The 23,107-nt window shown below is 41.0% G+C and overlaps 1 protein-coding gene across 1 annotated transcript; it reads right to left on the reverse strand.

Moving 5' to 3' along the window:
- Nucleotides 1–388: 388 nt before the first annotated feature.
- Nucleotides 389–22,906, reverse strand: LOC109405037 (structural maintenance of chromosomes protein 6). Its single transcript, XM_062859412.1, has 9 exons — nt 22,612–22,906; nt 22,266–22,545; nt 12,302–13,160; nt 12,043–12,239; nt 11,220–11,842; nt 1,468–2,117; nt 1,208–1,409; nt 647–1,008; nt 389–584 (listed from the first exon to the last, which is right to left on the reverse strand). Exons 1-9 carry the CDS (start codon nt 22,735–22,737, stop codon nt 560–562), a joined length of 3,324 nt encoding a protein of 1,107 aa, XP_062715396.1. The 5' UTR covers nt 22,738–22,906; the 3' UTR covers nt 389–559.
- Nucleotides 22,907–23,107: the final 201 nt, after the last annotated feature.

Genomic DNA, 23,107 nt, shown 5'->3' on the forward strand with positions numbered 1-23,107 from the left:
ATATTAGTTGATAGTACGAATTGCTGAACAATTATCATACGTATAAATTTCAGCACCCCAAAACGGTAATAAACAATGAGAAGCATCGTTGGATACAAGATTAAATGTACTATTGAATTTAGTTCTCCCTTTAAACAACCACACTTATTAAAAAATTATAAGAAATTATAAGAAACAAATAAGAAAAACCAACAATAACACACTTGTATCAAAACACACACATACACGTTTAGGCGAGAAACAAAAGAAATGAAAATTATAGAGATAAACAATAAAGAAGACGCATTTTCTAAAAAGATAGTTTTATGACTTTTCTTACCTGCGTAGGTACTTTACAGAGAAAATTCTTTGGAAATTATCGGATAAATCAAATATTCACACGTGGAACTGCTATCAACAAGTTTTTTAGTTGCACATTTTTCATGTTTGGTAACGAATTCAACAAAACAGTGCAACAAGAATAGTAATCAACGAGAAGGAATGTTCGTCCGAACCTTATATAACGGTAAGTAAAAAGCAAAAAAATTAGAGTCTTTCAAATCACTGGAGATCTCAACTCCTAGCACCGTTCCGGATCGGCCATTCTAAAAAAAAAGGAATTATGATAAAATTCTCGCGGCGTAGCCCCAAAATCACACAAACTTACCGATGAATCGTCAAATCGTCGCTCGCCTGAATGTTACTCATATCCTGCGGCGTCAAGAAGCAGAACTGGCGGTCCGGTCGTTTCTTGGTTTCGTTCAACAGCAGCATGGTCATCATGTGTCGGTTGACCTGATCGGTAAAGACATCGTACTCGTCCAGGAAGTAGAACGGCGTATCGACGCACGACCACAGCGCAATCAGGAACGCCACCGTCGAGTAGGAACGTTCTCCCCCGGAGAGCGATTTGGTGTTACTAACTGCGTTGGTGATGTTCTTGTCGCGGGGCACAACCGAGAGCGAGAGTGTACAGTTTTTCGTATCCATCACAATTTCTCCGACGAAACCGCGCAGCTGCATCACCGTCTGCAAAGATTACAGTGCAATAAGGAGGTGCGACCACGTTCAACTACGTAGAACAAAATGAAAAATGCATGGACTTCCCTCCCCATCTTGCACCGGTTTGCCATTTTGAATTTGGCTCAGAATGAAGGAAACAGCATTCGAAACCTAATCTTATGACTAAGAAAAGATGGATTTGGTGTTGATTTTAAACGATACTCACGTTAAATTTGTGCTTCACCCTCAGCGACATGTGTGATTTGAGTTTGTGTAGATACGCATACCGCGCCGATCGGGAATTCGTAAGAAGTTTGATGATTTTCTTCAGGGAGTCCGTGTACCGAAGTGCGGTATCTCGCTTCAGCAACTTGTTCTCCAGAATGGCTTTTACGTCGACAATGTCATCATTTGCAGAATTGATATTCCTAAAAAAAGAAAAGTCGTGTAATGTTCATGATTGGTGCCGACTCTCAACCAAATTACTTGATACGCTTTTCCGTGGTCGATATGTATTTTTTGAGTTGTTCCTGCGTTTCAGTGACCTCAAGTCGTTCTCCGAGCTCCTGTGCAGAATTGGTCGCCGCCTCCAGGGCTTGTTTCTGTTCGTTGCGATCGGCCTGCAGCAACTGCACTTGCTCCCGCAGCCGGTCCAACTGTTGCTGTTTGGTTTTCGCATTAGCCTGCATATCGTGTCGCTTTTGCATCTCAGCGTCGATCTTGTCCTGGATTTCCTGTATTTCGCTTTCGATTTTTGACATTTGATCTTTTTTCTCTTGCACGACGCTTTCCTGGTTAGTGATTTCGTTCACCGACGATTGCAGTTTGGCTTTCTCCTGTTCCAGCTCTTCGTTGAGCTTAATCTGGGAAGCTTTCAACTCGTCCAGCTCGTTCTGCAACGTCATATCTTCCGATTCGGCCGGGTACTCGATCGACTTAAGCTCGTTAATTCGAAGTTCCAGAGAGTTCAACTCCTGCTGCTGTTTGGCCATCTGTCGCTGTTTGTCCTGTAAGGCTCGTTCTTTTTCTCCCAGCTTGCGTGTCTCTTCTTCGATTTGCCGTTTGATGTCATGCAGCTCTTCATCCAACTGTTGCATGCGACGTTCGGTTTGTTTCTTCAACTCTGTCATGTTGACCTTTAAAGAAATAAGAAGTTTATCAAAACCTATGATTTTTTTTTCATTTCATTTCATTTATTGTTTGTTCATGTTCTTAACATACAGGGGATAGACAAAATGATTGGGACAGGCAAAATTTTCACTATTCAAAAAATGTTCAACTAGCTCTAACTTTTCGAAAAATGCATCAAATATTTTCAAATTTTTACTGTAAGTTGATCAACTAGTTGTGTATCGGTGGATAAAATTTGGAAAAGATTGGATATTCTGCACGAAGTTATAAGCATTTTAGAAAAAGGTTGAATTATTCGATAGCTAACTTTTCATTTTCATTTTCATTTTGCAGCATTTGGTGGGGCAATGAGAGCGCAAGTCAGTCCAAAGCCGATGATAAGGAGGGTTAATGGCTGAATAGTCTTTGCTGACCACATAAACGCCATGGGATAGGGAAAGGGTATTTTGGTGTGGGATTAGGGTGTTGGTACAGACTTGACAATATCAATGCTATTCAGATGCAAAATAATTTTAAGGCTCAATAGTGAATCGCATACCTTCCAAAACCAAAAAACAATAATCCACAAAATATCAAGCAAGTCAAAGATAGAAAAAGCGCCCGATTGTTAATTTTGTCAATTATAACAAACGGAAACTTCTACCCTCTCCGACTCGCCAGCCACCCCGGAAAAAAATAAGCCTTTAATGGAATTGTCCGCGTGGTCTTGCAGTACCCCTGCTAGGTAAGAACCAGTCATTGCCATACATATAAAATGCTAGACATGACCCCATGGATAGCATTTGCATATGTAAAAGCTTTGCTGATGTGACTTTCCTATTAGGCAATTCTCTCATTACATGTTTGTCTTCAAAACCTTGTCAAGCTTAGAAAATTGGAGTTAATAAACAATACATTACAAGGTTCGAATTCCCATAGAATGAGATCATTCATTCGCACTACAACACCATAGGAGATAATATCACATTGGCTGACTACAGTACAAATGCGAAAAATCTCCCTTTTCCCCCTATCCGCAACCCGGGGACGCGCCCTGTTGGATTTCGGAAGCCTCGGAGAATATTACAAACTTTCAATGGCATTCCCATACACTAACCCACATTGCCCATTCAGGGGTCTGACTGGGCCTATTACCCTCCCTCAGTTTGTAATATTCTCACCAACTTGGAATTATATTTTCCCGGCACATAAATGACTTCGACAAATGTTCGATAAACTATGCAGCATTATGATCAGTATAACAATATCAGATGACTTGAAGGTCTGATTTTTACAGAATTCTTTGCCATTGATTATACATTCAGCTGTTTCAATCATTACTGCAAAGCACATCGACTACATGCCTGAAATCAAAGCTTCCTGGAAGATATAATCCAAGCCCAGAGAATTATCCGATAGCTAACTTTGAGCTTTTATATCTCCGGATTCAATGAACCGAATGCAATTAAATTTTGTCCATTTATGACTTATATAATGAACTTTGAAAAACGTTCGACTCAAATTGAAATTATTAACAAGAGAAAAAGTTATAGCGATTTAATCAATTTTATGATTTTTTAGTAAATTGGTCATATTTGTATTCAAGACAATTAGAGGGAACTCAAATGAACTATAATAAGCATCATGAATTTTGAAACGATGTTGAAATTTAAGAAAATTTGGTGTTTTATTAGAAAAATAATCTAATCGTTATAATGTTCTTCCGTGTTAAGAATTTTAAGTCAAAAGTTTTTCAAAGCGCAGTCATAAATGGTCCAAATTTCATTGCATTCGGTTCATTGAATCCGGAGATATAACAGCTCGCTTTCCCGGGAAGCTTACCAGACTGATAAGAGCAACGATGGACGGTGTGCAGAACAACGTAAAGATTTCGGGTGAACTATCCAGTTCATTCGAATCTCGACGGGGACTACGACAAGGTGATGGACTTTCTTGCCTACTATTCAACATCGCCTTGGAAGGTGTTATGCGACGAGCCGGGCTCAACAGCCGGGGTACGATCTTCACGAAATCCGGCCAATTTGTCTGTTTTGCGGATGACATGGATATTATTGCTAGAACATTTGGAACGGTGGCAACTGGTGAATGCGGCTAAGAAAGTACATGCTGGTAGGTGGGACTGAGCGAGACAGACCAAGCCTTGGCAGCATACGATAGACGGGGATGGGATACTTTCGAGGTGGTAAAAGAATTCGTCTACCTCGGTTCCTTGCTAACGGCTGACAATAACGTGAGCCGTGAAATTCGAAGGCGCATCATCAGTGGAAGTCGTGCCTACTATGGGCTCCAGAAGAAACTGCGGTCAAAAAAGATTCACCCCCGTACCAAATGTACCATGTACAAGACGTTAATAAGACCGGTGGTTCTCTACGGACACGAGACATGGACGATGCTCGAGGAGGACCTACAAGCACTCGAAGTTTTTGAGCGACGGGTGCTAAGGACGATCTTTGACGGCGTGCAGGAGAACAGTGTGTGGCGGAGAAGGATGAACCACGAGCTCTCAGCACTTTACGGCGAACCCAGCATGCAGAAAGTGGCCAAAGCCGGAAGGATACGATGGGCAGGGCATGTTGGAAGAATGCCGGACAACAACCCTGCAAAGTTGGTGTTTGCTAAACATCCGGTTGGTACAAGAAGGCGTGGAGCGCAGAGAGCACGATGGGCGGACCAGGTGGAGCGTGATCTGGCGAGTGTTGGGCGTGGCCTCTGGTTGTGAAAGCCACAACATGAAAATTTAAAATGATCGATATTGGAGAGCTGCAGCTGCAAATCGAGTATTATGGCGGCAAATTGTTGATGCAGTATTATCATGAATTTGATGTTAACTAAATAAATGAAATGAAATGAACAGCTCAAAGTGGACTATCGGATAATATTACCTTTTTCTAGAATCTTTATAAAATCGTGCAGCATGGTGCGATCTTTTCCAAATTCTGTCCACTGATACACAACTAGTTGATCAACTTACAGTGAAATTTTGAGAATATTTGATGCACTTTTCGAAAAGTTACAGCTATTTGATTTTTTTTTTTTTTAGAGAAGGCAAAATTTTGCCTATCCCGATCATTTTGTCTATCTCCTGTAGATACTCGAGTTCGCGACATAGGATAAAAAATATAATTTGGACATGCACGGCGATGTATGCCTTGTTCCGGAGAGCTAATAAAAGTAGATAATTCTCAATATCAATTATTGGATCAAATAGACCCTTTTCCGATGACTTACGTTGAAAGACGCTTAACAATTAAGAATTTACTTCAAAATTATCGAAAATGTAAATTATTCTGTTATTCTGTTATTCTGTTATAATCAACGCACCCCCGGGCCGTGGCCAATCTGCGTTGTTTCGCTGGGCGATACGTCTACCAGTAGACTTGTATCTGCCCTATGCTAAACCGATTAGCATATCAAGTCCTTTCCACTGATGAGTAGGCTCGAATGTCCCGCCCCTCCCTATAACCCATAGGGGGAAATAAGGAGTTTCCAGTTTCAAGTATTGTATTGATTATGACACCAACTCTTTCTATTCCTTGGTAAAAAAAATCACTAGACTTGTTTTATCAGACTACTATTAATAATGAACATAATTAAGATACAAGTTTGCATACACAATTGTAAAAGCAGTGTTAGATACCGTGAGGTGCCCATATTTCGTGCACTTAAGAATTCTCAAAGTTAGATAAACGACTGAAATTTTACCATAAAGTATATCAGATTAATTTCTTCGATAATATTTAGTGCTGGCACTGTAGCTCCCAAGAAAAATATAAATAAGGCATCTTCACATTATACAAGATAGATATAGCATTAGTTTTGATTTGTTTAAAATTGCCAAATTTCGTGCACGGGTTCCAAATTTCGTTCAAAATGGGTCCAAATTTCGCTCACTCTAAAAGACGTAGAATTCGCCTAAATATGTTAATTTTTAAAACTTAGCATACTCGTAGAATACCAATGAAACCATAAAGTGTAGATAAAATCGTTGTCTGTGACGAAATATGAGTGAATATTTACTGTTTACCATGTTCGTCCCGGATGTTTACGTTAAGATTTCCAAAATCCTTCTGTAGATTAAGAAGATATTATTTTGACTCTTTTATTGAAATCTTGATAAAACAATATATTGTTTGCTATTTGAATCAAATGTTCACTAACTTTACTGATGGTCAGTAATGTGAATTAATTCATTTTTTTTAAATGTAGCTTTTTACGTCTCTATTATGTGCCATTAATAGGCACATTCCTCGGGAGGTTAGTTCTAGTAAAGTGTCGTCTTCCAAACTTGTGTTCTGGCAATAAAGCTTACGGCAATAATTTGCTTGAATGAAACTAGCGGCTGTAAGCTACTACTCCCAATGTTTGGGTAAATAAAATCATCCCGAGCTTACTTAGTATTTCCACATTTATAAATTTGTTTATTTTTTTTCTACGTAGTGTATGAGCAGTCCCTAGCTAATTTTAAACCAATTAAAATAGTAATTAGAACTATTATTAATAACCGAATCATACGATGGCTTTGTAGCCATTTGTGTACACTCTCTCTCTCTTCTTGGCGTAACGTCCTCATTGGGACAAAGCCTGCTTCTCAGCTTAGTGTTCTATGAGCACTTCCACAGTTATTAACTGAGAGCTTCCTCTGCCAATGACCATTTTGCATGCGTATATCGTGTGGCAGGCACGAAGATACTCTATGCCCAAGGAAGTCAAGGACATTTCCTTTACGAAAAGATCCTGGACCGACCGGGAATCGAACCCGTCACCCTCAGCATGGTCATGCTGAATACCCGTGCGTTTACCGCCTCGGCTATATGGGCCCTGTTCATTTGTGTACACATGAACCTTTAAAACAAAGTTATGAAAACGAGTGCACGAAATTAGGGACCCGTACAAATTGTGGGTTCCTAATTTCGCCAACAACAAAAATGTTTAAACAAAATAAGAAAATACCATTTTTAAGTGATTTTATTGCGTATTTAAATAAAACATATTGAATTGAAATAATCAAGCATAAATTGAAATATTTACCTTTTGATAGAGATCGAAATATTTGTTAACTTCCGTGAGTGTTGATTTTCTCGTATCTCTGAATATGGCATCTGCTATTTGCATACATTTGCAATTTATTTTTCAATCTTTGACATAAATCAAATTTTTCATTTCTTTTTTTGTGAATTGTATTGAGATCAAATGCAGTTTTGAGGTTATAGCAAATTTTGGATGATTCCGCTGTTATTTAGATAATAATAATGCTCTCAGATGTCAGAAGTTAACGAAGTTTGGGCCCGCACGAAATTAGGCCACCCCACGGTACTTTAAAGTGAATTGAAAAATGTAAATAAGATAAATTGTAAACTATTCCGCGGCGACACGAATGCTTCAATAGTGTCATAAATAAACGCGCAAACAAACAAATAATTGATATTGAAGTATGCATATTGCATTATCTATTAGCAAAGTCGTAGAAAGAGTTGGGCGCCTGATTATAAAATTGTTGTACTTATCTTGTGTGTTTCGGACAAGTCCCGTTTGTGTTGGCCATTGGGACACTTCTTGCTTCAAAACGGTCGTTTCTGGAATGGAAAGAGAATAATTGGCCGCACAACTCCGCAAATGGGCGGCCCGCACATATTAGTATAATGTTGCAATGATTGAAAATAGTAGAGTATAATTGTTAATCTATATGAATACTGCTACTAGTTCAGGTTTCTCACCCTCCACGATTCTCTAGATACTGTTATAGCGTGTTTGTTGTTAATTTGTTGATAAGTGAAGCTTCCAGTACTTCAAAATTCAATGTAGCGAAGATCTTGAGCGGATAGCATTCATTGATAATGATAGTGATTATTTTTTTTTTTTTTATTTTTTTTTTTTTTTTTGCTAGGTTTCTAGCTGCACTCTGAATAGAGTTGAAACCTCTACACTAGACCCGAAGATAGAAAAGAGTACGTAATCTTTCAGAAGCAGTTTGCCAGCCGTACGCGGAAAATGATATCCATTAAGACACTGTTGCCTACTGACTCAGAAAGTTACAGTAGAAGGTTGGAAAGTTTTCAATTGGTCAGTCAGTCAGGATTTGCCTATGTAGTGTTATGGTCACACGGTTTGTATCTGTCTTCTTGTTTGGTTTTGTGGTATGGTTCAATATGGTTTTCTTCTCGTTAAGTCAGTTGTCGTATTTTTTTTTCATCGAATCAATCGAACCCTGTATGTTAAAACACAGACAAACAGACGTAACACTCTGATAATTCCCATCGTACACCGATTTAACAGTCTTCTTCAAAATTTGATAGTTGGCCAACTGCCCAACCGTGGCGCACGCATAGTTTTTGTTCGAGTTTGACGTTTGCTCACTACCGCCACCTAGTTGATGGTCGGCCAAACATAGTCCTTTTAGCATTGGGCGATATGTTTCCGTGACTATGATTTGAATCGAAAAATGTTCGAAGTGTTACGTCTGTTTGTCTGTGGTTAAAATATAGTCGATCCTGGGTCAAATTGTTTTCTTGATTTCTCTAATCGTTTTCTACTTCTCTGTGTTTATCTCTTGTGTCCTTAAATTGTCATCGGTCCAAAACCCAAAGAAACATGTAACTGAACTTCTGATATTTTTCTGTTGGTGTCATAATACCATCTAAGAGATAAACAAAAAAAAAAAACGCCAGGTTGGTTAGTTGATTTCAATAAAATTTTAAAATAATAAAGATTGTCGACTATTATGTATTCATCCCCCTACAAATACTATGAAAAATATTCAAATTCGTTCAATTGTCCTATCGGTCCTACGTAAACCATGTCATTTTCTCAAGCGTAGCCCAGAAATGTCAACCTAGTCATACACAAGTAACGCTGTTCAATAAATAAAAGGCAGTCAGTTTTTGTCCAAAATGTCACGTCGAACGCATAGACGTCAACAATGCGTTTAAATGTTCGCACGTTAGCTTCGAATCTATTAGCACAATTAAGTGCTGCAGATCTCCTTCCCACTATTAATTCTTCGGTCGATTTTAATTGCTTTATTTAACGAAAATATGGACAACTTACATTGTAAAAAATCGAAAAAGCGGCTATGACATTAATAAATTACTAATCAAAATCAACCGAGAAACGTGGGAAATAGAGCCCAAACAACATTTTGAAGTCAGCTGGCTGTAAAAGGTTCCAAAACCTGTCACAAATCCTACAATACTTTTATTAGGATTTGTAACGATCATCAAAACCTTCTGAAATCCAACCGACTTGGAACTATTGCTTGGGAATAGACTCTAATGAGCCCTGGCGGATCCTCCATGTTTATCGAGCATGTCTGATGCATATGATCAGCCATACTCCATCTGCAGCAGCCGGTTCGTGATGAACCGTTGGAGGCGCATTAAAGTGTTAAAAAGGTGATATGTTTCACTAAAGAACACTACATTACAATAATCAAAATGAAACTCCTTCACTTTAATACCGTCAACCCCTGCGAACTTGGCCAGGGATTGATAATGATAGTGATTATTTTAATATAATATGGCTTAACAAAAATTACTATTCAATTATTTTAAATTGGATTCGTCAATAAAATTATTGTTCATAAAATAATTAACCATGCGAATATCGAACTACACAAACTAAAAAGTGTTATTATATTTTACCAATGATTTCATCCTAATCTTGACCCTAACATAGTTATGCGCTTAGTGGACAATGACCAAAAATAGTGTTGTTTCGACAATAGTCACATACTATGCCCTACGACATTGACGATTCTATTGTCTATGGCTCACCTATTTAGCGCCACCCAGCAGGGACTTGGTCTGGTACCCAATTCAGTATATCCGCTCCACGTAATGTACCGTACCTCTTTCGATTTGTGATATATTACGCGGAACATTACTCTCTTCATTCGGATAGCGGCTATGTAACCCATTGGATTAAAAACCTCCATCAAACATGAAGCGATTAATTGGAGACTGAAGACTCTATACCAAATTTGGCTCAGAGACAGGTAATCAGTGAAGTCAGTTTTTCTCGTTTGTCAGAGACGATTGATACGTATTAAGACAAACTTTCCGCTGCATCTGCCAGCAATAATCGGTGATCGATCAACATTTCGAGTACCTACCCCAATTTACACAAGTATGCCAAGGATCACCGCTCATGCTTTACAATACAGTTGGAAAAACTAGAGCAACACCTGGCCACAATGATGCATAAAGCACTAAAGCGGACCGGAAGTGTCGGTGAGCCAGCCCCACCAGAATTTACTTCAAAATTATCGAAAATGTAAATTATTTCACTAAAACCTCTCAAATGCACAGGTATGCAAGACGACATACACTTCATAGTGACATACAATATTCACCTCAAAATGGTTGAATTAATAATTGTAAGAAATTTAAAAGCCTTTTTGCAATGAAAAATGTTCAATAAAGAAGCATTAGGCAGCCAATCTCTTTACATTCATCTAGAACGCTTAAAATAGGAGGTGTCCAAAATACGTTGCATGGTTTCTACTGTTAATATATTTTGGTCATCTGACGAACTACACTGAAAGACGGCTTGTGGTAATGACCAGCATGAAAATGTTTTCAAATTTACCATGGCAAAACGTGATGATCAACCAACAAACGCTTCTTGTGTGCGTTTTGTTTCCTCGCAAATCAACCGGTTCGATAGCCGAGTGGTAGCGTTGGAGCTTGGTGATCTCGAGGTTCTTGGTCCGAGTCCCGTTGCCAACTGAAACTTTTTTTAATTGCAAGTCGGGTGCATGGTAAAATTGAAAACATTAATCTGTTGATTTGAAACGAAACACAGTCTGCACAAATTTAGTGGCGTTGTGTATTTAAATTGACCCTCAGAATAGTAATTTCAACCGTAAGTCGTCTTTCAGTGCACATGGGGATGCTGTGCGATTGCATACTTGGAGGCGTATCCTGTGGGTCTGGCGATATTTTCTCGATTTTAATAATAAACTGTAATAGTTATCAAAACAGATGCCTGTTAAGCGGAGAAATTTGATTATTTGTAAATTTGTGAATGTGATTGCAAATGAATGATCCCATACCTGTACCTGGTGACAAGTGTTAGACACATTGTGTTCTATTTTTTAGCATTCGACTTACCTGCAGATACCGCGCCGGTCGTTTTTGCAGCCCATAGCTTCTGTAGTTTGGCATTGGGAAGAATTCGGAAAACGGTTCCATGACAACCACTTTCTGCAAATTTCGTGGCACATTCTCCGAGTGGCTTGTGAGATCGATTGCCAAATTTTGATCCTCGACAATGAGAATCGTTTCGACTTTGATCTGATCGATGAGACAATTCATCACGACCGGATCGCTCACGTTGATCAAATTCATCAGCATGTGTGCATTCTGGACGTTATCGACTCGTCCACTGCGGACATCGTAGACCTGCTTGTGGAAGCGGCTGGTTATAATCGAACGGCCTCGCATCTCCGGGAATTCCCGCTGGATCAGCTGGTTTAGCGTATTGCGATCGGCATCCGAGTTCACGTAGAACGCCGTCAATATCCCCGGAGAGATGACGGTTTCGATCATAGCGGTCCACTTTTTGTCCTTGACCTTGATGTACTGGCCCAGAGGACCGCGGGGTAGCTCGGAGAAGCGTCCCTGCTGATGCATCTGCTTGATCTTGGCTACGAAGGCGGGCATATTCTGACCAAACACCGAGAGGTTATCTCGAGACGAACTCTCAAATTGTTCAAGCTGCTTTTCAGTGCGCACTGAAAAGATACGATGATGTTCAGGAATGATTATAGTATCAGATCTAATCTAATCGAATCTAATTTGGATATCCCTAATGAACCTAATTCGGTTCGAATGTAGAAAGATCAGTTTGGAAGAAACCCATTCCTCTTACGTCAATTATGATACAACGCTTAAATCCTACACTTGTTTTGAATAGGATATGAATGTTACTTACTTCGCTCAGTCTGCTTGGACACCCGTTTACTGTTCACCTCTTCCTTGGTTTCCCTGATTTGATTTAGAGTATTGTGCAAAATGTCCACATCTCGTTTGGCGTTCTCTACCATCGCCTGCAAATCGCGCTTCTTCTCGCTCAATTCCGCCAGTGCCTGTTCGTTGCGACGCTTCTCATCTGCCACTCGATTGAATCCTCTGAAAATGTAAAATATCCCATGAGATCCCAACACTCTTATGAATCCCATCGATCTACTTACGATTCACTACGTTGCTTCAAATCCGCTTCTAGATTCTTGATGTCCTCCGCTTGTCGTGCCAACCGATCTTTGACTTTCTTCATCTGACGACTTTCTTCCGACAGCTTTTGCTGCAGCGTTTGGCTTACCGATCTAGCCGATATGTACTTCTCCTTCACCTCCGTAAAACCTGTCTTCTTTGCGTCAATGTCGTTTCGATAGCGCTGTATTACGCGGTCGATTTCTGCTTCGAGTGCCTCCCTGTTCTGGACGGCATTCATGTACTCTCTCATTTGGTTCAACTTTTCGCGCAGTTTGTCCTCCACTTGGGAACATTCGGCGCTCTTGTCAATCACAACTCTCCAACCCAACTTTTGTCGTGCGACCTTTACCAGATCCTTCCACTTTTCAACCGATTGCAAATTTTCGTACTTGTGCTGCATTTCTTCTATCTCCCGCCCGATGTATTGCAAGCTTTTTTCATTGCAATCCAGGTTATGCTTTGCATTCTCCAGCTGTGGAGTGCATCCATTCAGTTTGGAAATGATGGCATCGATTTGCGTCGCTTTGAGGAACAAACTGTATTGCTTCTTTTCGTCGGAATCCTTCAGGAATGATCTCGCCAGATCTTGATTCAAAACGCAAACGGGATTATCCACCTGGATGTTCAGGTACAGAATCATCTTCAACAGTTCGCTTCGACTCTGGGAAATCACGCTGCCACTCTCGCTCTTCAACTTATAGCTTGTGGCCCCAGACGCGTTGATCGTTCGAATAATGATGATTCTGTCCCCATACACATCTCGCTCATACGCATCGAAGCTGTCATTTCCCAAGTGAATCTCAATGGAAGCTTGCGTTTCTCCGTGTTTGATGAGTTCTATTAGAAAAATAAACAGAATACGTAAAATTATTCAGACTTTCATGACATCTTTCGTGATCAACATCAAGTAGAAAATGAATAGAAATTTTGTTAGCACGTACCTAGAATCTCAATCAAAATTAAACTCAAGCAAAAACTAGGGTGCGGGCACCGGTTTTGGCCAGTCTAAGGGACATCATTTTTATAAAAATAACCAATAATCCTATGAAAACAACCAATGTGTCAAATGAAAGGTTATTATTATTAATATTTATAAAAGACACTTTACCACTTATGTGGCATTCGTGTCTGAAATGAAAGGTTTCAATCTATATTTTGAAGGAAAAATGCAGAAATCAAGCCAATGCTTGATTTTTTTTTTTTTTTTGCTAGGTTTCTAGCTGCACTCTGAATAGAGTTGAAACCTCTACACTAGACCCGAAGATAGAAAAGAGTACGTAATCTTTCAGAAGCAGTTTGCCAGCCGTACGCGGAAAATGATGTCCATTAAGACACTGTTGCAACTGACTCAGAAAGATACGGTAGAAGATTGGAAAATTTTCAATTGGTCAGTCAGTCAGGATTTGCCTATGTATGTATGTGTTATGGTCACACGGCTTGTGTTTGTCTCCTTGTTTGATTTTGTGGTATGGTTAAATATGTTTTTCTCCTCGTTAAGTCAGTTGTCGTATGTTGTTTTTTTTTCATCGAATCAATCGAACCCTGTATGTTAAAATATAGTCGATCCTGTGTCAAATTGTTTTCTTGATTTCGCTAATCGTTTTCTACTTGTGTTCATCTATTGTGTCCTTAAATTGTCATCGGTCCAAAATCCACAGAAACATGTAACTAAACTTCTGAACATCTAAGAGATAATAAAAAATACGCCAAGTTGGTCAGTTGATTGCAATAAAATTTTAAAATAATAAAGATTTCATGTCAACTTTCATCCCGCTACAAATACTATTAAAAATATTCAAATTCGTTCAATTGTCCTATCGGTCCTACCTAGATGAACCATGTTATTTTCTCAAGCGTAGCCTAGAAATGTCAACCTAGTCATACACAAGTAACGTTGTTCAGTTAATAAAAAGCAGTCAGTTTTTGTCCAAAATGTCACGTCGAACGCATTGACGTCAACAATGCGTTTAAGTGTTCGCACGTTAGCTTCGAATCTATCAGCACAATTAAGTGCTGCAAATCTCCTTCCCATTAATTCTTCGGTTGATTTTAATTGCTTTATTTAAAGAAAATATGACCAACTAACATTCTAAAAAAATCGAAAAAGCGACATTAATAAATTGCTAATCAAAATCAACCGAGAAACGTGGGAAATAGAGCCCAAACAACATTTTGAAGTCAGCTGGCTGTAAAAGGTTCCAAAACCTGTCACAAATCCTACAATACTTTTATTAGGATTTGTAACGATCATCAAAACCTTCTTAAATCCAACCGACTTGGAACTATTGCTTGGGAATAGACTCTAATGAGCCCTGGCGGATCCTCCATGTTTATCGAGCATGTCTGATGCATATGATCAGCCATACTCCATCTGCAGCAGCCGGTTCGTGATGAACCGTTGGAGGCGCATTAAAGTGTTAAAAAGGTGATATGTTTCACTAAAGAACACTACATTACAATAATCAAAATGAAACTCCTTCACTTTAATACCGTCAACCCCTGCGAACTTGGCCAGGGAGAAATCAAGCCAATGCTTGATTTTTGTATTAAAAGTGGCACTGGTCAAAATAGAAGCTCTGCCGCAGTTTTGGCCATATTCTAATGTTTGGTTTCTATTTTGGCCAATCACGTGTATTTCTTATGGGAGTGGCCAAATTAGAAGCACCCTGGCCAAAATAGATATATGGGAGCAGATTTTTTAAGGAAATATATTTTTTTCTTCCAGTTTTTAATCAAAATGTGTGGTTTTCACAGCTGTAATCATCAAATTGCATTAGGATCTACTAGTAAAAAATAAATTTACGCCGATTTAGATCGCAACAGGTTCAATACCGCACTATAGCCAAAACTCCGGACTGGCCAAAACTGAAGCTTCTACCCTACTTTAAAAACTTTTACATCGTGAGGGTGTCTACTCATTACTCAAAATAAAATTCCCTGAGTTTTCCAGGTTTTTCCAGATGAAATTTTGAAAGTTTATAATTCAAAAAATAACCCAAATTTTATAAAAAATTATAAAGGGTGACTTAAGGTATAATCGGCAGGTTTGTTCTCTTCGTCATGAAGGATTTATGCCGGCCAAATTGCCTGAAACTTGATCATATTCAGCTTGGTTTTGATGCCAACTCTGAGTTCCACAGGTTTCAAAAAACCCCCCATGACGAAGAGAATAAAACTGCCAAAAATACGTAAGTTCCCCTACTCTTCAAAAAATCTTTAAAAATTTCTGAGCATAATTCCTGAAATTTCTTCCAAAATTTCTTCCTGGCTTTCCGCAGGATTCCTTCACACGAGATATCTGTTTGAGTACGTCCCGATATTTCTTGCAAAGGTTTTCCGACATACTTCTAGAGCAGGGGTCCCCAAACTGCGGCCCGCGACCAGGTTTCGTGCGGCCCGCGAGCTGATTTTGAAATGTATAAGAAAGTGGCCCACGCATAGATTCCATAATGAAAATCACCATATTTTAAAACTTTCATGAGAATGAATATTATCTACTGAAATTTTGCCAATATCATGGAGAGTTTTTCAAAAGAAGTAAGATTTTTGAAAGCTTCTGAAAAATACTACTTTTTGTAATTTTGTTCCGATTTTTTTTTTTTTTTTCATAGTGATTACGGCGGTAGCACACTGTGCTTATATTCTAACACCGCACCCTTTCCCTACGTTTGCTTCTATGAGCCTCTATTTTTGTTTCAACACACAGAAGTACGTAGGCATATCGTGGCCCAAGTCGACACTGTTTTGGCCTGCGTTGAACAAAAATAGTTTTAATAAAAGTTTCCCCTTTTTTCTTTTTGTCAATTGTTTTTTTTTGTAGTATGGTCCATGTATTTAGTTAGGTTCTTGTCAATTTGTCAGTTATTCGAAGTAGATCTCCAATATGTAGTCAATAAGTCAATTAAGTCATTCTGATCTGTTCTATCATAGCAGCTTTAGTCTTTGCTTTATTGAAGTGTAGTTTTATTGGAAATATGCTGAATATCGTTATTAAAAAGAGACGTCTGGAACTGTGTCCTGCTAGTTGTTCCGTCATGCACATACGTCATGTCTTAATAATGCCTAGGAGATTAACGAAAACACGTGTGTTCGGTCAGATGTCCATTGCGTAGAAAGTCAAGGAAAATAGGTTTCTTTATTGTCAGTTGTTATGTAAGCCTCGCTTGAAGCACTTCCCGTGAACCCTGTCATCTGTACACCAACTAATCCGTATCTTCGTACACAGCTAAATACTATATGTACTGTCAATCGGCGAAAAGCCTATGGGTAAATATTAAAAAAAAAAAAAAAAGAATAATAATGCTGTCTAGCGCGTTGTTTTCTATCGGCCACTATTTTAGTCTAGTCCCCATGGGCGAAACAACCGGCACCCCCTAGAATTTGAATGGATTGCTGTGAAATATGGGACTTCAAACAATGAACAGATGAACTGATGAATTTTTGTTCGGAGTGCACCCCCTGACAAAAATCCGTAGTTTCGCCCATGCCAGTCCCAACTGCAAGCTTTTTTCCAATCTTATCGTCAATTGTCTTCTAGATACCACACGGAATTAATGAGTAGTGAGTTCAATGCAGAGATCCCCCCCCCTCACACTCCCAAATTGTGGTAGGCCCCCGCTAAACATCAACATCAAGTAGAAATTGAATAGAAATTTGGTTAGCACGTACCTAGTATCTCGATCAAAATTAAACTCAAGCAAAAACTAGGTACTTTGAAAATTATTACATCGTTGTGTAAGTTTACATTAATTAATTAGGCAACAGCCAAACGAATATCACGGGCTGCAAAACGGTGAGTCGATAAGGAGAGCGTCCAATATAGCTCTGGTCCTCACAAGTTCCTACCTCATGCTTCCACGGGTCAAACGATGACAAAGACCGCCAGCTAAGAGTTGTGTGCTTAGCTGGTAGCGCAGCCTGGGCACTGTTGTCCTTCTGACTTCAGCTAGATTGAGGAGGTACGATCCGAGTGTCTGTTCACCAAGGAGGTGCGGCTCAAACAGCGTCTGTTCTGGCATCCAGCGGCTGAGTAAGAAACGCTGCACCACGCCCAGCTAGATCCAAGGTGGTAGCCCCATCAGCGTGGTCGTCCCAGTGTTGGTTGGGACGTTAAACAGAACTGGCACGATGGCCCTCCGGCGAGACAGGAGTGTTGGCGTAGGCCCAATAAGCCACCCGTAAAAATCCCCATTGCGAATAACATAGGAGAAAATACGACTCGATACAATCGGCAAAGACCCACGCGACGAAATAAGGACTACGATTGGAAACTTGGAACATGGAATTGCAAGTCACTAGGTTTCGCAGGATGTGACAGGATAATCTACGACGAACTACATCCCCGCAACTTCGACATCGTGGCGTTGCAGGAACTTTGTTGGACTGGACAGAAAGTGTGGAAAAGCGGGCATCGAGCGGCTACCTTCTACCAAAGCTGTGGCACCACCAATGAACTGGGAACAGGATTTATAGTGTTGGGCAAGATGCGACAACGTGTGATCGGGTGGCAGCCGATCAACGCAAGGCTGTGCATGTTAAGAGTTAAGGGCCGTTTCTTCAACTACAGCATCATCAACGTCCACTGCCCACACGAAGGGAGACCCGATGACGAGAAAGAAGCGTTCTACGCGCAGTAAGAGCAAACATACGATGGTTGCTCGCCGCGTGACGTGAAAATCGTTGTCGGCGACATGAACGCGCAGGTAGGAAGGGAGGAAATGTACAGACCGGTAATCGGGCGAAACAGTCTGCACCTAGGTCTGCATGCCGTATCGAATGATAACGGCCAGCGATGCGTAAACTTTGCAGCCTCCCGTGGTATGGTAGTCCGAAGCACCTCCTTCCCCCGCAAAGATATCCATAAAGCCACCTGGAGATCACCCGACCAACAAACAGAAAATCAAATTGACCACGTTCTAATCGACGGTAAATTCTTCTCGGATATAACCAACGTCCGCACATACCGCAGTGCGAATATAGATTCGGATCACTACTTAGTCGCTGTATGCATGCGCTCAAAACTTTCGACAGTTATCACCACGCGTCGAAGTCGAACGCCGCGGCTCAACATCGAGCAACTTCGTAACGTAGAAGTGGCTCAAGACTACGCGCAGCAGTTAGCAGTGGCCCTACCAACGGAAGAGCAGCTTGGCGCAGCTACACTTGAAGATGGCTGGAGGGACATCCGATCCGCCATAGGTAGTACCTCGGCTACAGCACTAGGCTTCGCGACTCCGAATCACAGAAACGACTGGTACGACGGCGAATGTGAACAGTTGAAAAACGAGAAGAATGCAGCATGGGCAGAGAAGAATGCAACCGTACGAGAGCGAATGAGGCACGTTACAAACAGGCGCGGAACAGGCAGAACTCAGTCTTCCGGATGAAGAAGCGCCAGCAGGAAGAACGAGATCGCGAAGCGATGGAAGAGCTGTACCGCGCTAAGGACACACGAAAGTTCTACGAGAAGCTGAACCGCTCGCGCAGAGGCTTTGTGCCACAAGCCGACATGTGCCGAGATAATCACGGGAATATTCTCACGAGCGAGCGTGAGGTGGTCGAGAGGTGGCGGCAGCATTACGATGAGCACCTCAATGGCGACGTTGCGAGTACCGAAGGTGGCGTGGTAACAGATCTAGGAGTATGTGCACAGGACGAAAGACTTCCGGCCCCTGACCTTCAAGAGATTGAGGAGGAGGTTGGCCGGTTGAAAAACAACAAAGCCGCTGGAGCAGATCAACTACCAAGCGAGCTTCTAAAATACGGTGGAGAAGCACTGGTGAGAGCACTACACTGGGTCATTACCAAGATTTGGGAGGAGGAAGTATTACCGGAGAAATGGATGGAAGGTATCGTGTGTCCCATCTACAAAAAGGCCGACAAGTTGGATTGCGGAAACTACCGAGCGATCACACTACTGAGCGCTGCCTACAAGATACTCTCCCAAATTTTATGCCGCCGTCTATCACCGATTGCAAGAGAGTTCGTGGGGCAATATCAGGCTGGATTCATGGGTGAACGCGCTACAACGGACCAGATGTTCGCCATCCGCCAGGTGTTGCAGAAATGCCGCGAATACAACGTGCCCACACATCACTTGTTCATCGATTTCAAATCGGCGTATGATACAATCGATCGAGAACAGCTATGGCAGATTATGCACGAATACGGATTCCCGGATAAACTGATACGGTTGATCAAGGCGACGATGGATCGAGTGATGTGCGTAGTTCGAGTATCAGGGACACTCTCGAGTCCCTTCGAATCTCGCAGAGGGTTACGGCAAGGTGATGGTCTTTCGTGCTTGCTGTTCAACATTACTTTGGAGGGTGTAATAAGAAGAGCGGGGATAAACACGAGTGGGACGATTTTCACGAAGTCCTTTGAGCTGCTTGGTTTCGCCGATGATATTGATATTATTGCTCGTAAATTTGAGACGATGGCGGAAACGTACATCCGACTAAAGAGGGAAGCCAGGCGAATCGGATTAGTCATTAATGTGTCGAAGACAAAGTACATGATGGCAAAGGGCTCCAGGGAGGAATCACCGCGCCCGCCACCCCGAATTCATATCGACGGTGATGGAATCGAGGCGGTTGAAGAATTCGTGTACTTGGGCTCACTGGTGACCGACGACAACGACACCAGCAGAGAAATTCAGAGGCGCATTGTGGCAGGAAATCGTGCCTACTTTGGACTCCGCAGAACTCTACGATCGAATAAAGTTCGCCATAACACGAAGTTAACCATCTACAAAACGCTGATTAGACCGGTCGTCCTCTATGGGCACGAAACATGGACCCTACGTGCAGAGGACCAACGCGCCCTTGGAGTTTTCGAACGGAAGGTGTTGCGTGCCATCTACGGCGGAGTGCAGATGGAAGACGGGACTTGGAGAAGGCGAATGAACCACGAGCTGCATCAGCTGCTGGGAGAACCAACCATCGTCCATACCGCGAAAATCGGGAGGCTACGGTGGGTGGGTCACGTCATCAGGATGTCGGATAGCAACCCGACTAAAATGGTTCTCGAGAGTCATCCGACCGGTACAAGAAGACGTGGAGCGCAGCGAGCTAGGTGGGTCGACCAAGTGGAGGACGATCTGCGGACCCTACGCAGAGTGCGGAACTGGAGACAAACAGCCATGGACCGAGTGGAATGGAGGCGGCTACTATGTACAGCAGAGGCCACCCCGGCCTTAGCCTGACCGGTAAGGTAAGCAAACGAATATCACGGATGTGATAATCGACAATGCGTTTTAAGCATTTTAGAAGGAACGAGGTTAACCCAATAAATCTATACCCAGGAATGTAATGATTCAAGTATTTAACTAGACTTTAGCGTTTTAGCCATGATGACACCTGATTAGCCATCGCCAGTCCCGTCACTCAAGTACAAGAATAAATAAAATAATTACAATTTTCACACGCTAACGCCGCTCAACACTAAAGTGCATAATTTCCAGACTACACCAAAAAATGTGTAACACTTGCACATTTACAAAATCAGCTCCTGTGTCCGCAAAATCGTTAAATTCGCAAAAGTTTTTGTACGGCAATCTAGCTAGGTCTACTAGTGACCTGGAAAAACAAAAAAAAATCAACATTTTGCACCAAGACGAGTGTACGAGCTGTTTTTTGTGAATGTGTAACCGTTACACATTTTTGTGTGGTCTGGAAATTATGCCCTTATGAGAAGGGTTTACACATTTTAGGTGCTGAGTGGTTTAAGCGTGCAGAGAAAATAGGAATTTTCTCTAACAATTGAGTTTGCACTAAGCAAATACAAATAGGGTGGGGCGGGGCAAGATGGGTCGCGGGGCAAGATGGGTCAGTGTCATTTTCGGGCGCTTTACTCATGTTTCGATTATGTTAATAATTTTGTTAGATGACCAGCATGAATATACAAAAGTTTGGGGCATTGATTGAAAAATTATTCACTCTCATTGGAAATACAAAATAAAATGTTTTTTTGTCATTTTTCTTATGCGATACATTCCATATATTCTCCATATAAACGGCCGCGGGGCAAGATGGGTCACCTTCAATTTTGAACGTATTTTTGGAGCATTCAAAAGTTATTAATTTTTTATCACAAAACTATCTCATAAATGACTTCAATCAAGCGGAATAAACGCTCAAAATTATAACATAAAATTATGATAATTTTTTAGTAAAAACATCGATTTTCAAGTCGCCTCAGGACCACTCAAATCGTAAAGTTTTTTATATTCCAAATAAATTTATAAAATGTTTACTAGTAGCTCTTGTTTACTCAGTATGGATATGGAGCATATTTGAATGCGGAACAAATCTTATATTTTGACGTTTTTCGTTGAGAAAATGTTAATTACTTAAAAGGTGACCCATCTTGCCCCGCACTTTTTTCACGGCACAAAATCGATCACTTTTTAAAACTGCTTGTTTAACATTATATTTTGTATTTAATGAACTTTTTATCGACTTTTAGCATAGCTAACTAGTGTATTAAAGAGTAGCGGACGAATGCAAACCAATCCGATTTGTATTTACGAAGTTATGGTGATCCATCCTTATGCGACCCATCTTGCCCCGCCCCACCCTATTGTGTTTTCTGCCGTTCTACGCATAATTGTCCCATGTTATATGGGATTCCCATATAACATGGGACAATCGGACGTAGAACGGCAGTTTTGCCACTATCATATTCATTAAAAATATCTAGGGTATCGCGCTACTTGGGCGGTGGTTTTCTTCGTCTGTTATTTTCGTCTGTTTTCCACTGTAACTCGGTCAATTTTGAACCGATTGACTTGAAATTTTGTACACGGGTAGATACTATACCTATCTCACCGCATTCCAAGAATTGTGTCAATTGGTTCAAGATTGACTGAGTTATAATGGAAAACAGACGAATATAAAAGCCACCGCCCAAGTAGCGCGATTCCCTATAGATATTACTCACGTTTGACGCTACTGCTGCGATTGGTCAGATTGGCACTACACCCGAGACCGATTGTGAGAGCCGCCAGTACCGCACTCTTTCCGCTACCGTTGTTGCCCACCAGCAGATTGGCACGCTTGTTGAACTCCACCACCAGATTCCGGTGGCACATGAAATTTTTCAACTGCATCCTCAGGATCTTACCGCTTCGCACGTACTTTTGAATGTCACCGATAATGGCCTTTTCCACAGATTCCGATTGGGAAACAGTGGTGGCGAGCAGCTGGCTTGGATTAGATTCCTGTGAATCAAAAGCAATTCAGTTTGATAAGCTGCCGGCCTTATCGTTAACGATATTTGCAATTACCTCCTCGCTCTCGTTGTCGCTTTTGGCACTGCTGCTGCTGCTACTACTGCTGACCTTGCGAATCCGGCTACGTTTACGGGAAGATGAGGAAGTGTCCGGAGATCCTCCGCGCTTACGTGAACTCATTGTTGTAGTTTTAACTTGGCACAAATGATTCAACTATTTTTAAATACGTTTAGTCTGATTAAAACAAAATTTTAACAAAGCACCACCTCTTGTTTGAACACGAAAGAAAGAAAACCTGCACTAACGGACGCTGCTGGCTGCCGCTACCGCCGACTCCGATGACTGACAGTTTGCTTGCGCCGACGATCCCGCGAAGCAGCATTGGGCGAACCGTGTTCATAATCGACAAATTTTCTTATCAAGCAAATTTAGATAACAGATGGTATTATTTATTTTGTCAATTAGATACATTAAACAAGTAAACCTAGTTTATTTTTAGCCAAAAAAATACTAAATTTGTTAAAAGCCAGCCAGCAAAATAAAACAAATA

Source organism: Aedes albopictus, chromosome 3, assembly GCF_035046485.1.
Source record: "Aedes albopictus strain Foshan chromosome 3, AalbF5, whole genome shotgun sequence".
In the NCBI taxonomy this organism is placed as follows: Eukaryota; Metazoa; Arthropoda; class Insecta; order Diptera; family Culicidae; genus Aedes; species Aedes albopictus.